The sequence below is a fragment of the Dendrobates tinctorius genome, unplaced genomic scaffold (assembly GCF_039654945.1).
Source record: "Dendrobates tinctorius isolate UK_male_01 unplaced genomic scaffold, ASM3965494v1 ptg000154l, whole genome shotgun sequence".
Lineage (NCBI taxonomy): Eukaryota > Metazoa > Chordata > Amphibia > Anura > Dendrobatidae > Dendrobates > Dendrobates tinctorius.
The window spans coordinates 10,095,002-10,112,814 of NW_027361821.1; the positions used below are offsets into that span (position 1 = coordinate 10,095,002).

The 17,813-nt window shown below is 42.6% G+C and overlaps 1 protein-coding gene across 8 annotated transcripts in view; it reads right to left on the minus strand.

Annotated features, from left to right (window-relative positions):
• The window catches only part of TENM1 (teneurin transmembrane protein 1), a 1,357,925-nt gene that overhangs the window by 325,969 nt on the left and 1,014,143 nt on the right, over positions 1-17,813 (minus strand). For all 8 annotated transcript variants that reach the window (XM_073547613.1, XM_073547619.1, XM_073547618.1 and 5 more), the window contains 2 exons: positions 7,259-7,475; positions 5-124 (listed from right to left, as the gene is read on the minus strand). In XM_073547613.1, coding sequence (XP_073403714.1) covers positions 5-124; positions 7,259-7,475 — 337 coding nt within the window. The remainder of the gene's footprint in view (positions 1-4; positions 125-7,258; positions 7,476-17,813) is intronic.

The following is a 17,813-nucleotide window of genomic DNA, read 5'->3' on the forward strand; positions in this document are numbered from 1 at the left end:
TTACCTTCCATCTTGACGACTGATTGTATATCCATAGTCGGTGTGATGCACAAAACTGACATTGACACCTACCAATGGTGTCCCATCCACAGCTAGTACTTGACCTCGAACTACACAGGAACGACTAAAAGAAAGGAGGGGAATTATTGCCAAATTTGATCAATTCTATAGCTATCGAGAAGAAGTGTTAGGCACGGTCCAAAGAGGCCCTGGGCCCTGTGCAAAAACAGTATAAGGGCGCTTTGCAGTAATATAACTTATCATAATGCACAAGTCATCCCTTTTACCTTATGGGCCCTTGTAGGGTTGCAAAGGTTGCATGACTAATATGTCCGTCACTGTCACCAGGTTTTTGCTATGTAATCTGAGAGCACAATAATGAAGGACCCGGATTACAGGGATGCATCACTTACTGAGCTGTTTTAATACCATCAGTGTTTTATCAGCAGGAGATCATCACTAGAAGACAAATGGCCTTGCGCCTCCTAGTTCAACCTCACCATCAGCACTGATTAGCAGCTCTGTGTCACTATACAATATACAGGTGTGGTGTGTCAAGGTTATACACAGCTCAACAACTGAGCTCTGCTAGATCTGCAGAAGAAAACTGTGCTTCTATTCTAACTGCTGCACCCAGGTAAACTAAGTGACACATCGCTAGAATCAGGGTCTCTAGCTCTACATTATGCTGCTGTCAGATTATATAGCAAGAAAGGGCTGATGGATTCTTTTTAAGCAGATGATATATGAATTATTTCTATATCAGCTAATACCAGTAGCAAACAAGGGAAGAACATACAAACTCCTCACAGATGTTGTCCTTAGAGGGATGTGACCCCAGGACCCCAGTACTCAAAGCAACAGTGCTAACCACTGAGCCGTTGTGCTGCCCGACATATTCGTAATTTATCCCACCAGCCTAACTTAGCATAATTAAAGCAAAATAGGCTTTTAAGAGTATATTTAACCGTAAAAAAAATGTTTATTGATACAATTAAATTAAAATCCTATAAACCGAGTAGTACTACCAAACGCAGGAAACATAAGGAGGTCTACATGGGAGAAGTATGGCGAGAGTAAAAAGGTCAAGCCAAAGCCACTGAAATAAAGTGCAAACTAAATGCTTGATCACATATGCATGCTAGTTCCTAGTTAATTCATCAAAAAGTTGAATATAGGGCAAACAACATAATACTAAAGTACAAAATTCAGAAATTAATAACAAGCAAATTACATACATGCATGTGTAACCTTAAATTATAAAGGAACATGAAGTCCGGTAAAGGAAATTGGAGAAATTCTATGATATGCTTGAACGCTTTCCAGCAGACGCCCCACAGAAATAATTGTCTAATCTAAGAAAAATCTGCATTCTGTTACCTTACAAATCTGATCTGATTATATCCTATAATTCCCCCCTACAGGCAGAATCCCATCCTGTAGAGAAGATCTGGTTAGATTTCCCTGAAGACTTGAACCAACATCATTTTAACCATTATGTTCATATTAAATAGACCCTGGGTATTGAGTCTTCTTACATACAGAACTTTACAGGACGCATGACCTCCTACAATCTACATTTTGTGCAGAAATAATTGCACTGGCAGATTTTTGATTCTAGGTAATTCAAAGAACAGTCTATAACAAGTTATTCTGTTAGGTCTCATATTGGAGACATGCCATAGGTATAAAATAATGCTGCACCTGTTACTGTTTTTTGCAGAATGATAAACACTGTTAACACACTGAAACACTGTAATACATTTGTTACATTTCTTTAAATTGCATCTCAGCTTTGGCTTGGTTTACATTAAAGCTCAACCTTTCAGATTCTTACTGTATACATCATTGGCAGGAGCAATTATACAATACATGACATAGGAAATGTAGTTGGTCGCCATTTTTCTGCAGACTGTTTAGTTGGCAGTCTATTAGCTCCTGGTTCATGAATATTATGTGAGACTGACAATGCTGTCAGAACTATTGTGACAGAAAAGCAAAGATAAGATGATGGGGAGTAATATTACGATTCCGATTTATTTGCTTTCCAATCTGGCCTCTGTATGGCTTTTTTTGTGTCAGTATACTGTAAAAAGTAAAGGTATGGAATAACAAAGAAGATTGAACTTTTTAATCTATGGAATCCAGCAAAATAGCATTTTTTCCGAACATGTCCTCCACTTCTCTTTCACTCCTTCTCCACTCCTCTCTCCCATCACCTAAAAGTGGGTGTTATACACCTGCATCTGCTCCGGGTCTGAGTTTTTCTTCTTTCCCCTATGTTCGGCTCCTTTGGTGTTATTCTGTGTTGAGTTACATTTGTAGCCCAGCAAGCACTGCTGATATCATCATCTTAGGTCTTTTAATGCCAGCTCTGGCAGCTAGTCACTGTGTGAGTATTCAGGAAGTATGACACCCTGCTACCAGTTGGATTTTCTTGAGTTAAGGCCCCGTCACACACAGCGATCTCGCTAGCGAGATCGCTGATTTTGAGACGCCACAGCGATCTCGCCAGCAAGATCGCTGTGTGTGATGGGGATCAGCGACCTGCCCCCCCAACGGGTATCGCTGATCGTGCAGCATCAGCCTGGGCCGTTTTTTGATTGTTGCTCTTTCGCTGGCCAGCACGCATCACTGCGTGTGGCAGCGGGAGTCAATGATCAGCGAGGCTCCCAGCGCTCTAAGGGTATGTGCACACGGTGCGGATTCTGCTGCGGATCCACAGCGTTTCGGCAGCTGCGGGTCCGCAGCAGATTTAGGTGCGTTGTACAGTACCATTGTTTTCAATGGGAAACTGGAAAACACAGTGCACATGCTGCAGTTTCACACCTCATCCATTATGAGGTGTAAAACCGCAGGGCAAAACCGCAGGCAAAACCGCAGATAAACCAAAGGACTTTAGTCCTGCGGATTTATCTGTGGTTTTTACTACAAAATCCGCAGAGCCAAAAAACTCTGTGTGCACATAGCCTTAGCAGGCGCTGGGAGCTGAGTGTACATCTCGCAGAGTTCTGGGAGATACACCTCCGCTAAGAAGTATGGCAATTACCTGGAATAATGAATACCTGGAGACAGCTGACGCCTCACAGCCTCAGATTGGATAGTTGAGCTGACAATCAACACACTGACAGCTCAGCACGCCCCTGTACCAGATTGGATGGTCAAGCTGTCAGTAACTGCATCCCAGGCACACTGTGGGGTGGAACTGTGACATCTGCTAATCCTGTGTGCAACTACAACTGTATGTTTGAAAGCAAGATACCAGTTTGCCTATACGTGTCTCCTGTCCCTGTTCAGTCTACATAGCTGGCTCAGCTGCATCTAATGCTTCCAGCTCCACTTGCTCATTAACTGTCCTGCATACTCTACTGCACTGGTCCTTGCTAATCTACATGTCATTCTGTAAGTCCAGCTCGGCTGCATCAACCACTCTTGTCCAAGCTCCTTTCCCTGACCTACGGCTTAGAGAATTCACCTTATAAGTTGATACCTTAACATAAGGCTTAAAGCTAAGACTGCATCTGATGAAGGAACATCCTAATATCAAGGTGCAAGAAACCACTGAGAGCACTGATTTCCAAAAAGTTTCATGATGCTTTAGCAACATCAGAGGTTTGACCGTTTTTCTGGTAGTTCAGGAGACCTTCTTTTCCTGAAGAATCCTGGTAACTGTTTTATACGAAAGCACTGACTGATAAAAAGAAAAAACAACAACTTTTATTTTCTCCTTAAATCCATAAATTGCATTCTCACATTGGTGCGTTAGGCAATTGCCTTCTTACCTACTGCATGTTCAGACCCTGACTTACATTTCAAAATAGAGATTTATGTACTGAATGTAGAATGACTTCTACTTAATAAATATAATTACAAAAAAGCATTGAAAAATTAAAAGACAAGATCAATTCCTGCATAACAAGTCAAGGAAGATAGGTAAATGCACATGCATTTAACAAAATTCTGATCACCCCCCACTTCCATTGTCTCTGATGAATTACCTTGGTATTGCAGTCAGCAGCAATTCAATTGAGTAGCAAAGCAGCACCAAGAGTGGGAGTTCGAGGAGATAATTATTCTGCCATTATATGTCAGATATGAAAAGATAACACCTCTATACACCAGTGAATGTCTCAAAGCTGAATTTAACAACCGTCTTAATGCTTAGTTCAATGAGCTGAAATCTTCTCATATATATGTGTTAGACTGTAATGTTTTCTCATATATATTAAATTAGTTTTTTATTGATTCCAGGACCTTCTAACCTAAAAACACCATTGGGACTTAGAATAATAACCTAGATAGGGTTCCAAAATGCTAAACTATGCATTTCTTGCAGAAATGAGTGTATATACGCTCAGATTTATTCTAAGCACTGTTTTCCTGCATGTCAGAAGCCTACAGATGTGACTATACGTACAATAACCTTTGGTGCCTATGAACATGCTGTGAACCCGTAGACATAATCCATGCATTATTTTACGCCCTGGCTCATCTGTTTTGCTCTCTGTTTCCATGCGCTGTTTAATATTCCACCTATAATGCAATGCCCACGTTCTTGTGATAAATCCATCACCGCCATCATTATTCTTTGCATTATCTTGGTGCTCCTTGATGCATTTATTTTATTTGCCATCGTTCATACCTTGTGAACACAGACCTGCCTTGGATCTCATATTTTACATTCCATGCCGAATTACAACCTTCCTAAGATGTGAGAGATATCTTATTCTATGTGCATCTGCATTAAAGCGAATTGCTATCTACTGCGCTTTAATGTATTTATTTGCATTGCATAAGCAACATTTCTTCTCTCCATTGATTTCTTCCTCTGGTGATTATGTAAAATAGACTATTCTGATGCTGTGCACTATATTAGAATTTATATACTGGATCACATTTCCAGTTAAAGATTAAACTCTATGCTGAATATTACTGCTGTTTTCTTCTGTATGTGTACGGTATTATTTATGTACGGTCTTCCAGCGTAAGACATGAACACTAAACCGGACAGTGCTGAGCGCATTGATATGAATTATAATTGTAAATGTAATAGAAGTATCATTTGCTTCAATATTTACTCTGTACATTGCTGTGCGTTGTGTGGAGGATTGGCCATTGGTGATAAATAAAGCATATTGCAACTTGTGTGCACATGACTGCACAGAATATAAAGCAAAATGTATAATAACGTCAACAAAAATTGGATTTAAAGGGGCATTCCAGCAAGAAGTTATCACCTACCTACTGACAGATTTGTACGTGTCCCACCATTGTGGCCGTCATTGAACCGGGGCATTGGTGTACCCCAATTTCCACCGTTAAAGGAAGAGTTGAATGGCCAGAATCCCCAAAATCTGAGGCACCATAAACTTCTCATAGGGATAAAATATAACTTTTATTCTGTCTTTAAAAGCAGTGGTTGTAATTGAGGTAGATGAAAAAAAGCATCATTTCAGCCATAATAGGCCTTTTTCAAGCTAAAATTACAAGTTTCAAAAAATCAAGTTTCAAAAACTTGTAATTTTGGCTAGAAAACGGCCTATTATGGCCAAAACTTAACTTTTTTATTCTACCTCAATCGTAAGCACTGCCATATGCTTTTAAAGACAGACTGAAAGTTATATTTCATCTTCAAGTGGCCTTTGGTGTGTGAGAAACATCCACTGAACTCAAAGAGTTGAATGGTACCACAGGTCACCCTTCCACTCCAATAAAATCTAAGCCACCAAAGACACCCAAGATCGGCAGCACAAATTTTGGCTGTCTTCATTAGTATCAAAGGCTTGAGTGAAGAGATCGGTGTAACCAGTTGCCATTCAACTCAGTTTTTGCTGCCTGGTGTTAGGGTTGCGGATCGCACTAAATATAAAATATAAGGAAGTGCGATCGCAACCCGGGGTCCACCGTGCAGAGATGGAAAACTGCTGCTCAGTAATGGTGGAGCACTCACTGAACACCGGCGGGTTAACCACTGACCCGGTGTGTACAGGGATGAACTCTGTTACCTCACAGAGCCACAGAAACAAACGCCGGAACCTGTTAACTTCACAGGACCTGGTGGAGGGAGCGCTGCTAAACGGTCACAGGACTTTGTCCCAGAGACAAGGGATAGAGTCCCTCTAGACCATCAGTGCTCGGCGCCGCGACTGCGGTGCCAGGAGCGGATACAAATAGACAAGCGTGCAAGTGTGCACGTACCGCTCAGGTGGATGTCACCAATCGCCCCGGGTTGGACCAGATAAGCTCACAGGTTGCGCACAGCACTGCACAGGTGGTGGCTGTCACTTGCTGCGGTACGATCGTGCCCTACAGTGGGCAACACCATCAGACGCTAGTGTGTGCAGAGTACTAGGAGCACAGTGGCATGAGCATAGCCACCAGTTGGCGCTGACTCTAACTCTGAATCCCTAACACAAACATAACCAGAGGGAGGGAGTCTTAAGGAGTGAGTCACCAGATACATGCATCCATCATCATACACACAAATAACAATTAGAGTCTATACTAGCGCATGGGCGAGCGGCCATGCGAGCCTTTTATAGCAGCGTCCTTCTGGGACCATCCTGAAGGTCCAATCTGAGCTGTTTGAGGTCCTGATCATGTGACCTCTGACCTCCAATGAGAGGTTGTCCCACGGGCATGCTCAGTAGGCTGCAAAAAGGACTTAGCCTCCGGAGCTGCTCGCTGCTGACTAGTGTGGATTGCTAAAGCTGAACCAGAGGTGGCAGCAGCAACCAACCTGACTGCACTAGCCTGAGCAAGACGTCAGGATCGACGCCTTTGCTGAGCAGCCTCCTCTGTGGTCGGTACTGAATGGGAGAACGCAGAAGGAAGGCTCGGGATTCCTTCACTGTAGAGGCAGGAACCCGATGACTAACAACTAGTCGTTTTCCTGCTCTGAATTGAATCCACTGACATATACCTAAATTTTCACAATTTTTCAAGTCTACATTCTCTATATAGAGCTGCAGAATATGCTGCGAATTAGTGCTGTGAATAACCAGGTGTTTCTAGACTCACATTGCAAATCTTAACGTTAATTCTGTGCACATATCTAATTTTAATAATATGATTCAATTAATTTATGGTGTAAGATATATTATTAAACAATTGTAGGAAATTTAAATAATTAAGAAGAAACTATAAGAGTTCATTGAAATGAAATATTTGGGCTAGTAAGTCAGAGATAACCTTCTTCTCAGGTTTTACGAGTTCATTAAGTTCTGATGATGTCATGTGAATTAAATCCCATACTAACCTGCTGTCAAGGCTAATTTCTCCAGGAATTTTATGAGTGCTGTCTTTGCCTATAAGGAATCTAATGCGGTCATAGAAAAGTCTTGGAGGATGCTGGGAGAAGGGTGGTTGGCTTTGCTGGATGAGGTCTAATGGGTCAGGTGAACCTTGACAGAGAGGACTGGAAAAGCAATTGCCTTGTTGGCAGCAATCAGGATCCACACAATCTGTCAGACCATCTGTAATAGATAAAATTACCATACATCAGCCAATGAAAGTCTATTGAGATTTAGTCTCACAGGGCAATGGGAAAGTAGAAATGCTAATGAAGGCTAAAAGAAGAGGTTGACCTGCAAACAGACTGGTGTCAACATAGAAAAGAGTAAAATGGTTGAAAGGACTGGTGGTGAATCAGGAAACCACACTCCAACGTACAACAGAAGGTAGATCACGTCATGATGCACATACAAGAGAAATGTATCATCCAAAACGGAAATATCTTAAATAACATCACTTGCATACATATAAAGTAGCTTAAATACATAGACAGATGCCTCTGGAGGCATTTTTTCCCTTTAATTTTTTCTTGGCTTAAGATCAAGATTTCATTAAAAATATTACAGTTTTTGTCTTCTATAGCCTCTGTGTATCACAATACATGACAGACTGCAAATGAGGTGAAAGTGAATCCGTTAGTCTGTAACTCCTCTCTCTGTCTTGCGTGATCTTCTCAGCTGTTTTTTTCTCAGGTAAAGGGAAATTTTCCTGTTTGAAAGTTATTCCTAATCTATAAGGATAACTTTCTGATCACCGGAGATCTGACTGCCACGGCCCCCATTGATCCCGAAAACTGGGACTCTGATTGAAGAGGTGGTCGATCATGTGCGCTGTTGCTCCTCTCATTCTAATGAGAGTGCTGAAGACCAGCCAAATAATTTGTAGTTTTTGGTGCTCACACTAAGGCCCCCTTCACATGTCCGTGTTCGCAGTACGTGTTGCATCAATTTTTTTTCACCTGCCGGATTTCACAGGAGGGTCGTACTGACAGACAAGGGGGGTCATTAACAGACCATTGGCTGTCATGACATCTTATCGAAGCTCTGCGATCATGTCACGGATGTACCGATGGAAACGTGGAATGGTGTACGCTCCTATCGGTGCCTATTAAATGCTGCTGTCAGAGATTGACAGCGGGATCTAACAGGTTAACACCTGTGTCTGTTAAAGGCACATGATGGCTGTTTAAATCAGCCATTATGTGCGGAGAAAGATGTGGGCTCAGTGTGTAAGACTGCATCAAAGGCAGGTAAACGACATAAGACGTAAATATACATCATACATTGCAAAGGAGTTAAATTATATTATAACTTGGTTCATGGTGATAGATAAATTGAAAAGCAAAAAACAAAACTGAGTTACTGGATAATGCCATTCATCCGAAATCTGCACTGTATCCTCCACCAGTTTCCTGGCTACATATTCTGGAGGGTCTGCCACATGACTCCTGCAGCCAAAATGGTTTCTTCTGGCTTGGGAGGAATGTAAAGTTTACAGGTGCTCAGGGGTGCTGATTGGATACTGCAGGAGAAGAAGCCAGGAGACCAAGGGGACAAAGTGTGGAGTACGGAGGAACAGCACCAGTTTGATAGATTTATTTTTCTCATCACCCTAGGCCCACTTGCAATGATTTTTTTTAAGGAGTGGACACCCCTTTAATCTATTGTGCAGTTTCCTGTGTATTGTGATAGATATAGAAGCTGTAGAAACCAAATAGTCTACCATCTTTAATAAAATTCTATTTCTTTTAGACAAAAAAATGAATGTTTTAGAGTAAAAGAAAATAGTGCCAAAGTTGTCCATATCTTTTAAAGGGATTCTATCAGCAGTTTCTTTTCTACATAATATGAGGATAGCGTGAGATAGAGGTTAAAACACTGAATTCAACAATGTGTCACTTAAGCTGTGTTCTGTTTACTTACAATGAAGGTTTTAGCACTAGGACATTATCATTCCTGGGACTAGCTTCATTGTTTCAAGTGTTCGACCACAGCCCCTCCTGTGATAAGCAGCTCACTGTCAATAGACTATGTACACAGAGCCTGGTGCGGGGTTAGCTTCTGAGCTTTGCTTCATGCTGCATCTAAAAACTCTGAAACTGCTGCACCTAGTAAACTAAGCAACACATCACTGGAATTAGGGTCTCTTTTCCTACCTTATACTGGTCTCAGATAAGGTAGTAAAAACCTGGTGACAGATTCCCTTCAAATACATTTCACCAATAACAGAGTTTTGACGATGTAGAAGTAGAAATTCTCAATGGGCATTTTCAGAAAATGTTACAATGTTTTTCCATAGAAGATAGAAACTGAGATCATCACACTATGTTTAAAAGTGTACCTTTCAGTAGTTAGTTGTATATGTCAATACATAAAATTTAGTAATATGACTAGTTATGGGGACATTTCTCCATCCTTTCCAGTAGTTAGTCTTTCTTGGCCTTTAGACTTTCTGTAAATGTTCAGAAACCTTTTTTGACATGGAAGGGGGAGAAGAGGGACCTGCCCCTGCAGTTCCTATCTCCTCTTCTTTTGTATGTTGTGCTTACTTTACAACTAGTGTTGAGCATTCCGATACCGCAAGTATCGGGTATCGGCCGATACTTGCTGTATCGGAATTCCGATACCGACTTCCGATATTTTTTCAATATCGGAAGTCGGCATCGGAATCGGAAGTTCAGTTGATTGACGGCCTGACGTCATCATGATGCGCGGTGTGTGCGCATCATGATGCGCCGTCATTTCGGGCCTTCCGGGGGTCTCTGCCGGCCTGCCGGGGGGCTGTGCCGGCCTGCCGGGGGGCTGTGTGGACTGCCCGGGGTCTGTACCGGCCTGCCGGGGGGCTGTGCCGGCCTGCCGGTGGTCTGTGCACCCTGTGGGGGTCTGTACCGGCCTGCCGGGGGGCTGTGCCGGCCTGCCGGGGGGCTGTGCTGATGTCCGGGGGTCTGTGCAAGCATCGTCCGATGGGACTACAAGTCCCATCGGGCGATGCCTGCTACCATGACAGTGATTGACACATTAGCCAATGATGGGACAGTAGTAGTCCCATCATCCGGCTAATGTGTTAAATGTTAAAAAAAAAAAAAAAAAAAATAAATAAATACTACATACATACTACATGCATGCTACATACATACTACATGCTACATACATACTACATACATGCTACATGCATGCTACATACATACTACATACATACTGCATGCTACATACATACTACATACATACTACATACATACTACATACATACTACATATATACTACATGCATGCTACATACATACTACATGCTACATACATACTACATATATACTACATACATACTACATACATGCTACATACATACTGCATGCTACATACATACTACATACATACTACATACATACTACATGCATGCTACATACATACTACATGCATGCTACATACATACTACATGCATGCTACATACATACTACATGCTACATACATACCACATACATACTACATACATACTACATACTACATATATACTACATGCATGCTACATACATACTACATGCTACATACATACCACATACATACTACATACATACTACATATATACTACATGCATGCTACATACATACTACATGCTACATACATACCACATACATACTACATACATACTACATACATACTACATACATACTACATATATACTACATGCATGCTACATACATACTACATGCTACATACATACCACATACATACTACATACATACTACATGCTACATACATACTACATATATACTACATGCATGCTACATACATACTACATGCTACATACATACCACATACATACCACATACATACTACATACATGCTACATATATACTACATGCATGCTACATACATACTACATATATACTACATGCATGCTACATACATACTACATGCTACATGCATGCTACATACATACTACATACATACTACATGCTACATACATACCACATATATACTACATACATACAATACATTCATACAATACATACATAGACATACAGTACATATAACATAGAGTAACATACTTACCAATACTTGTCACATTGTTCCCCGAAGCCATTGTCTTTTCCGGGATAAATATTAACATAACAAACCACAAAAATACTCACCCACGATCCGAAGCAGTCCACGAGTGTGTCCCACGACGATCTTGGGTAGAGAACTGCAGCATCAGATGATGCTGCCGTTCTCTACGGGCTGCAGGAATCCAATGACGGAAGGTAGGTATCCTTCCGCACTGTATTCCTCCGCCACTTAAAAAAAAAAAAGTCCCTAGTCTCACTTTATGCCATTGCTGCGTGGGAATTTCCCACACAGCAATGGCATAAAGTGAGACTAGGGACTTTTTTTTTTTAAGTGGCGGAGGAATACAGTGCGGAAGGATACCTACCTTCCGTCATTGGATTCCTGCAGCCCGTAGAGAACGGCAGCATCATCTGATGCTGCAGTTCTCTACCCAAGATCGTCGTGGGACACACTCGTGGACTGCTTCGGATCGTGGGTGAGTATTTTTGTGGTTTGTTATGTTAATATTTATCCCGGAAAAGACAATGGCTTCGGGGAACAATGTGACAAGTATTGGTAAGTATGTTACTCTATGTTATATGTACTGTATGTCTATGTATGTATTGTATGAATGTATTGTATGTATGTAGTATATATGTGGTATGTATGTAGCATGTAGTATGTATGTAGTATGTATGTAGCATGTAGTATGTAGCATGCATGTAGTATATATGTAGTATGTATGTAGCATGTAGTATGTATGTAGCATGTAGTATGTATGTAGCATGCATGTAGTATATATGTAGTATGTATGTAGCATGCATGTAGTATGTATGTAGCATGCATGTAGTATGTATGTAGCATGCATGTAGTATGTATATGGTATGTATGTAGCATGTAGTATGTATGTAGCATGCATGTAGTATATATGTGTTATGTATGTGGTATGTATGTAGCATGCATGTAGTATGTATGTAGTATGTATGTAGCATGTAGTATGTAGCATGCATGTAGTATATATGTAGTATGTATGTAGCATGTAGTATGTATGTAGCATGCATGTAGTATATATGTAGTATGTATGTAGCATGTAGTATGTATGTAGCATGCATGTAGTATGTATGTAGCATGCATGTAGTATGTATATGGTATGTATGTAGCATGTAGTATGTATGTAGCATGCATGTAGTATATATGTGTTATGTATGTGGTATGTATGTAGCATGCATGTAGTATGTATGTAGTATGTATGTAGTATATATGTAGTATGTATGTAGCATGTAGTATGTATGTAGTATGTATGTAGCATGCATGTAGCATGCAGTATGTATGTAGCATGCATGTAGTATATATGTAGTATGTATGTAGCATGTAGTATGTAGCATGCATGTAGTATATATGAAGTATGTAGCATGTAGTATGTATGTAGCATGCATGTAGTATATATGTGTTATGTATGTAGCATGTAGCATGCATGTAGCATGCATGTAGTATATATGTAGTATATATGTGGTATGTATGTAGCATGCAGTATGTATGTAGCATGCATGTAGTATATATGTAGTATGTATGTTGCATGTAGTATTTATGTAGTATGAATGTAGCATGTATGTAGTATGTAGTATGAATGTAGCATGTATGTAGTATGCATGTTGTATGTATGTAGCATGTAATTTTTTTTTTTTTTTTTTTTTTTACATTTAACACATTAGCCGGATGATGGGACTACTACTGTCCCATCATTGGCTAATGTGTCAATCACTGTCATGGTAGCAGGCATCGCCCGATGGGACTTGTAGTCCCATCGGACGATGCCTGCACAGACCCCCGGAGCCTGCACAGCCCCCCGGCAGGCCGGCACAGCCCCCCGGCAGGCCGGCACAGCCCCCCGGAGCCTGCACAGCCCCCCGGCAGGCCGGCACAGCCCCCCGGAGCCTGCACAGACCACCGGCAGGCCGGCACAGACCACCGGAGCCTGCACAGACCCCCTGGCAGGCCGGCACAGCCCCCCGAAAGGCCCGTACAGACCCCAGAGAGGCTGTACAAGGGCAGGAAAGGGTTTTTCTTATTCCGATACCGGAAGTCCCATAGACTTGAATGGGACTTCCGGTATCGGAATCGGCGATACCGATACTTTTTTTAAAGATCGGCCGATACCATCCGATACGATACTTTGAAGTATCGGACGGTATCGCTCAACTCTATTTACAACCCTTTTCCCATAGGTAGCAAACATCAAGACTTTCGAAATTTGAATATATAGCAGCAATGTACAAAAGCAATTTAAAAATATGTACACAGATCTAGGTTTTATCAATAATTGGCGATGAATATCAGTTTGGTGGGGTTCACTACTTGCATCCGGCCATTGCCAGAGCTGAAAACAGTTGACTGTTGGGAGTGCCAAGTGTTCGGCCCCAACTATCTGATATTGATGATATATCCAAAGCCCCCACTGATCTGATAATATTTTATCCTAATGGATTGGTAAGTAATATAGTAACTCCATTTTAATGCCCTGCGTGTCCTGAAGAGTTCTGAGTTTGGGTCAGGGATACAATGTGCACATACATAACATATGTAAGAAGTTCTGCAATAGACAACACCTGTGAATGAAAAGTATATTTAGCGTGTTAATTAAATGAATAATGTTCGCCAATGGGATTGTGTTCCCATGTTCTCCAACAATAAGAAAACCTAGCTAATACAAGATCTGGTAGTAGCAGGTGTTACCAACTAATTGTCTTTCCATCATATACCAGTAATGGTTTTCAATAAAAGTGTACATTAAACATGACAGCTGGCTCCGAGAAAGACAGATGTTTATAAAGAGATTATAGATAGCTATGTAAAAAAAAAAATCACAATTGATGCATATTTTTGTGTAAATCTGGTAATACTCATCATAAACCCATTCTCAATGTATGAGGTTATAACCCACCTCTTCAAATTAATGATATTTTTGTATAAATTGCCTGTCCCTTTGCACTGTCAAACATAACTACTCCTATTTTAATTCCTTTTCTTCTTCAGTATTTATTTTCTGTTATTTCTTATTCCAAAATAGAAATCCCAGTCGTGCTCCATATAATACAGTTTACTATTTTGGAGCATGCTTCCAAATTTCCCCCTTAAAGGGATTCTCTTTAATATACAATGACAGAATTCTCAGTTCTGTTCTCGCTCAAGAGCAACCACTATATTTGTGCCTTACAAGTCAGGCTGGGTTCTCACTGCACTATGGCAGTCCATTTACCGGACTGCGTTACACCGCGGTATAACAAGTGTAACGCAGTCCGTTAAAGCGGCCATACACCACCATTATGTGGCGCATCGCGACGTATGCTGTAAAGCGGCACACGTTTGCATTGTGCCGTTAAGCACTGATGGAGCCTCTGACGTGGGCTGCAGCATCTGAGGCTCTGTCATAGCTAGCGTTGATGATTCATCAGTCCTAGCGGTATAGCATAGCCCATATCGCATTATGCTATAACGTTAACCCAGCCCGTCAACGCTATGCGTTGATAGGGCTGGTTAACGCTATGTGAACCTGGTCTTAGAGATGAGGAAAAAGATTTGGACCACCCGGTCCAGCATCATGACATTGTGAGGACTAGAGATGAGCGACTTTGCCTTTTTTCGGATCGAGTCGGGTTTCATGAAAAAGTCGGGGCGAATGCAATCGGCCGGTTATCGTGAAAAGTCGAAGGCCGACTGAAACACGAAACCCAATGCAAGTCAATGGGGAAGAAAAGTCGGCTGTGAGTGGAGGACAGGAAGCACACCTACAGTGCCCATTTTAATGCCAAAAACATCAATTCTTATTACTTAAGCTTGTCAACCTTAATTTACTTTATAATAATAGTTAGGCATTGAAAACTGGGGGTTATTTGGCTAAAGTTGTGGGGAGGTAGGGCTGGCTCCAGTTATTCGTGGGCCCAGGGCCAAAGCGTGTCACTGGGCTCCTTTAACACATGCCACAATTCATGATCCTCTGATATGGCAGATAAATAGCGGTAAAGTACAATGAAAAATATTTCACTTCTTACATCACATGACTGATATCCATTTTAAATTCTCCAATAACTCCAAAAACGGACAGTATATTACTCCATACAGTATTATGGCCACCGCATAGTGCGCCATACAGAGTAATGAGGCCCATATATTTCTCCATACAGAATCATTGGTCCCATATAATGTTCGATACAGTATATGATGAGCTCCAAATAATGCTACAGTATATGTTGGTCCCCATGGATGAAGCTCCACTGTCTTATGGGCCCAAATAATGCTCCATATATAATGGGCCCCATTTCTAATGCTCCAGTGTATAATGGGCCCTGTAAATGCTGCTCCAGTGTCTGATGTCCACCTTTGGAATGCTCCAGTGTATGGTGGGCCCCATATATCATTCTCCAGAGTATAGTGCTCCCCAAAAATTGCTCCCAACCTTTAAAACAATTAAATAAGTCTCCTCGCTAGGGAATCCCTGTACTAGTCTGGACTCCTCGTTGTCCCCATCTTCCATCTCTCTGCACTTGGACTGTTTAGGCAGAAGGCATACAGACGTGATGTCATCGCGCTCTCTGACCAGAATGTCACTGTCAGGAAACGCGGAAGACGTCACGGGGGTGGAGCAGGGAGAGGTAAGTATTTCAACTTTTGCAAGTGCTGTGATCCTGAGCAAGCAAGGGGGGCCCACTCATTCGCGATGGCCCTGGCACAGGGCCCCACATAGTATGGCGGTGTGTCTGATGGCAGGTGGGCCCTCCCGGCAGAGACACTTTTACGTACTATGAGGGGCCCTGTGCCAGTGCCGTCGCCCATGAGTATGCCCCCCCACCTGCTCAAGGAACCTGCACTTTCATCTGCACCTTCCTCTTTGTCACCGTGTAAGGTGGTATAGAATGCGGGAAGGGGAACCTGAGTTTCATCAGGGTCAGATTCTGACTGTGTAGAGTGCGAGGGGAATGTAGTGGTCTGGGTCAATGTACCAGCAGAGTCATCTAGCAGTGGCTGGGCATCAGTGCACTTGTGGTGCCCCCAGGAGTACGGTCGCCACAGTGGCATTACCTTCCTCTTAGGGAGTGTGATGTCATGTTTGGGATCTCTCTAGCAGTTAAACCAACACACAACACAGTTCCCACTCCAGGCCAGCCAGCAGGGAGAGCTCTGAACCTGACTGCTGAGGAGCTGCTCTCTGTGGTCGGGAGGAGGGAAGTTAGGGCAGTCTGTGAAGGGAAGGGGAAGTGTGTGGACGTGAGAAGGGGAGCTGGAGGATGAGCAGAGTTAAGGCTCACTCCTAGCTGGAGCGCATGGTCCGGATTCCGGTCTACGAGTTTGTAGGGACACTGACGGTCGTGCAGCAGAACCCGGAGGAAGTTGCAGCTGTAAATGCTCTGTTCTCAACTAAGGCTCGGAGGCCCCAGCAGTGACGTGTGTGAGCCAGAAGGAAAAGGCTATGGCTGCCTGCCATACAACAAAGTTCCAAAAGAGAGTCAACAGGGGGAACTTCAGTGAACTCAGTACTGCGAGTACCTCAGATAAGTGCTAGAACGGAGGCCACACTACCTATCTGCAGAGAGAGAATTCCTAATTTGCTTCCAGGCTGACCAACTCCTTCTCCATCTGTACTCTGGGTCCTGGACGGCACTTACCAAGTACAGGTAAAGGAATTGCACAACTGTGTCTGTCATCTTTCTCCTGCGCCTGGTGCACAGCTCTGCCACATCCTGCACTGCACACCATCTACCAACTCTTTCATCTGCCCTGCGACTACGGCCCTACCTGTGCAGGGCTTCTACATCTTAGCTGCACCACAACATCTGTCCTAGAGAAGCGACACTGCAGCACTGGTCAATCTGATCAGGAACCACAGGTGGCATCACGTATCATTCACCTATAAACGTTATTCACCCCTTTGCATGGACGCCCAGGGCCACGGACCGGGTCACCACCACCCTGACACATCCCTCTGAGACACCGGCCCGGTACCTATTAACCCCACTGCCCTGGCTGGTGAGCCACACTCCATGTCAGATTCATCTTGGACTGGGGAATTCACGATTTGACTTGATAACCCAGGCATGGTATGTGAGAAAGAGCTACATGGACTAATGTGAAGTGTGGCCTGCAGGCCACTTTTGGTGGGGGTGTGTCATGATCCATGCTGGATCATGACTGAAAAAAAGCACAGGTAACCTTTTTTTTCTTAAGCTGTGCTTAAGTTTGGTTTTTGCCCCCGGTGGCCATTGGGATTATTGCACTGTAGTGTCGTTTGTTCTAAGTTTGCCCCGGTGGTGGTGAGCGTCATTGCACTCTAGTTTCTTTAGTTAAGTGCACATGATTATAATACAGGTGTGATTGCTGGCTCTGCTATAAAAGAATCACATGTGTTGCAATCAGTGTTGGTGATAGTGTTCATTTCAACCATCCTGCGCCACCCAGCTCCCTAGCAAGGGATAGGTGTAGGGTGTGCTAGGGCGACAGGTTC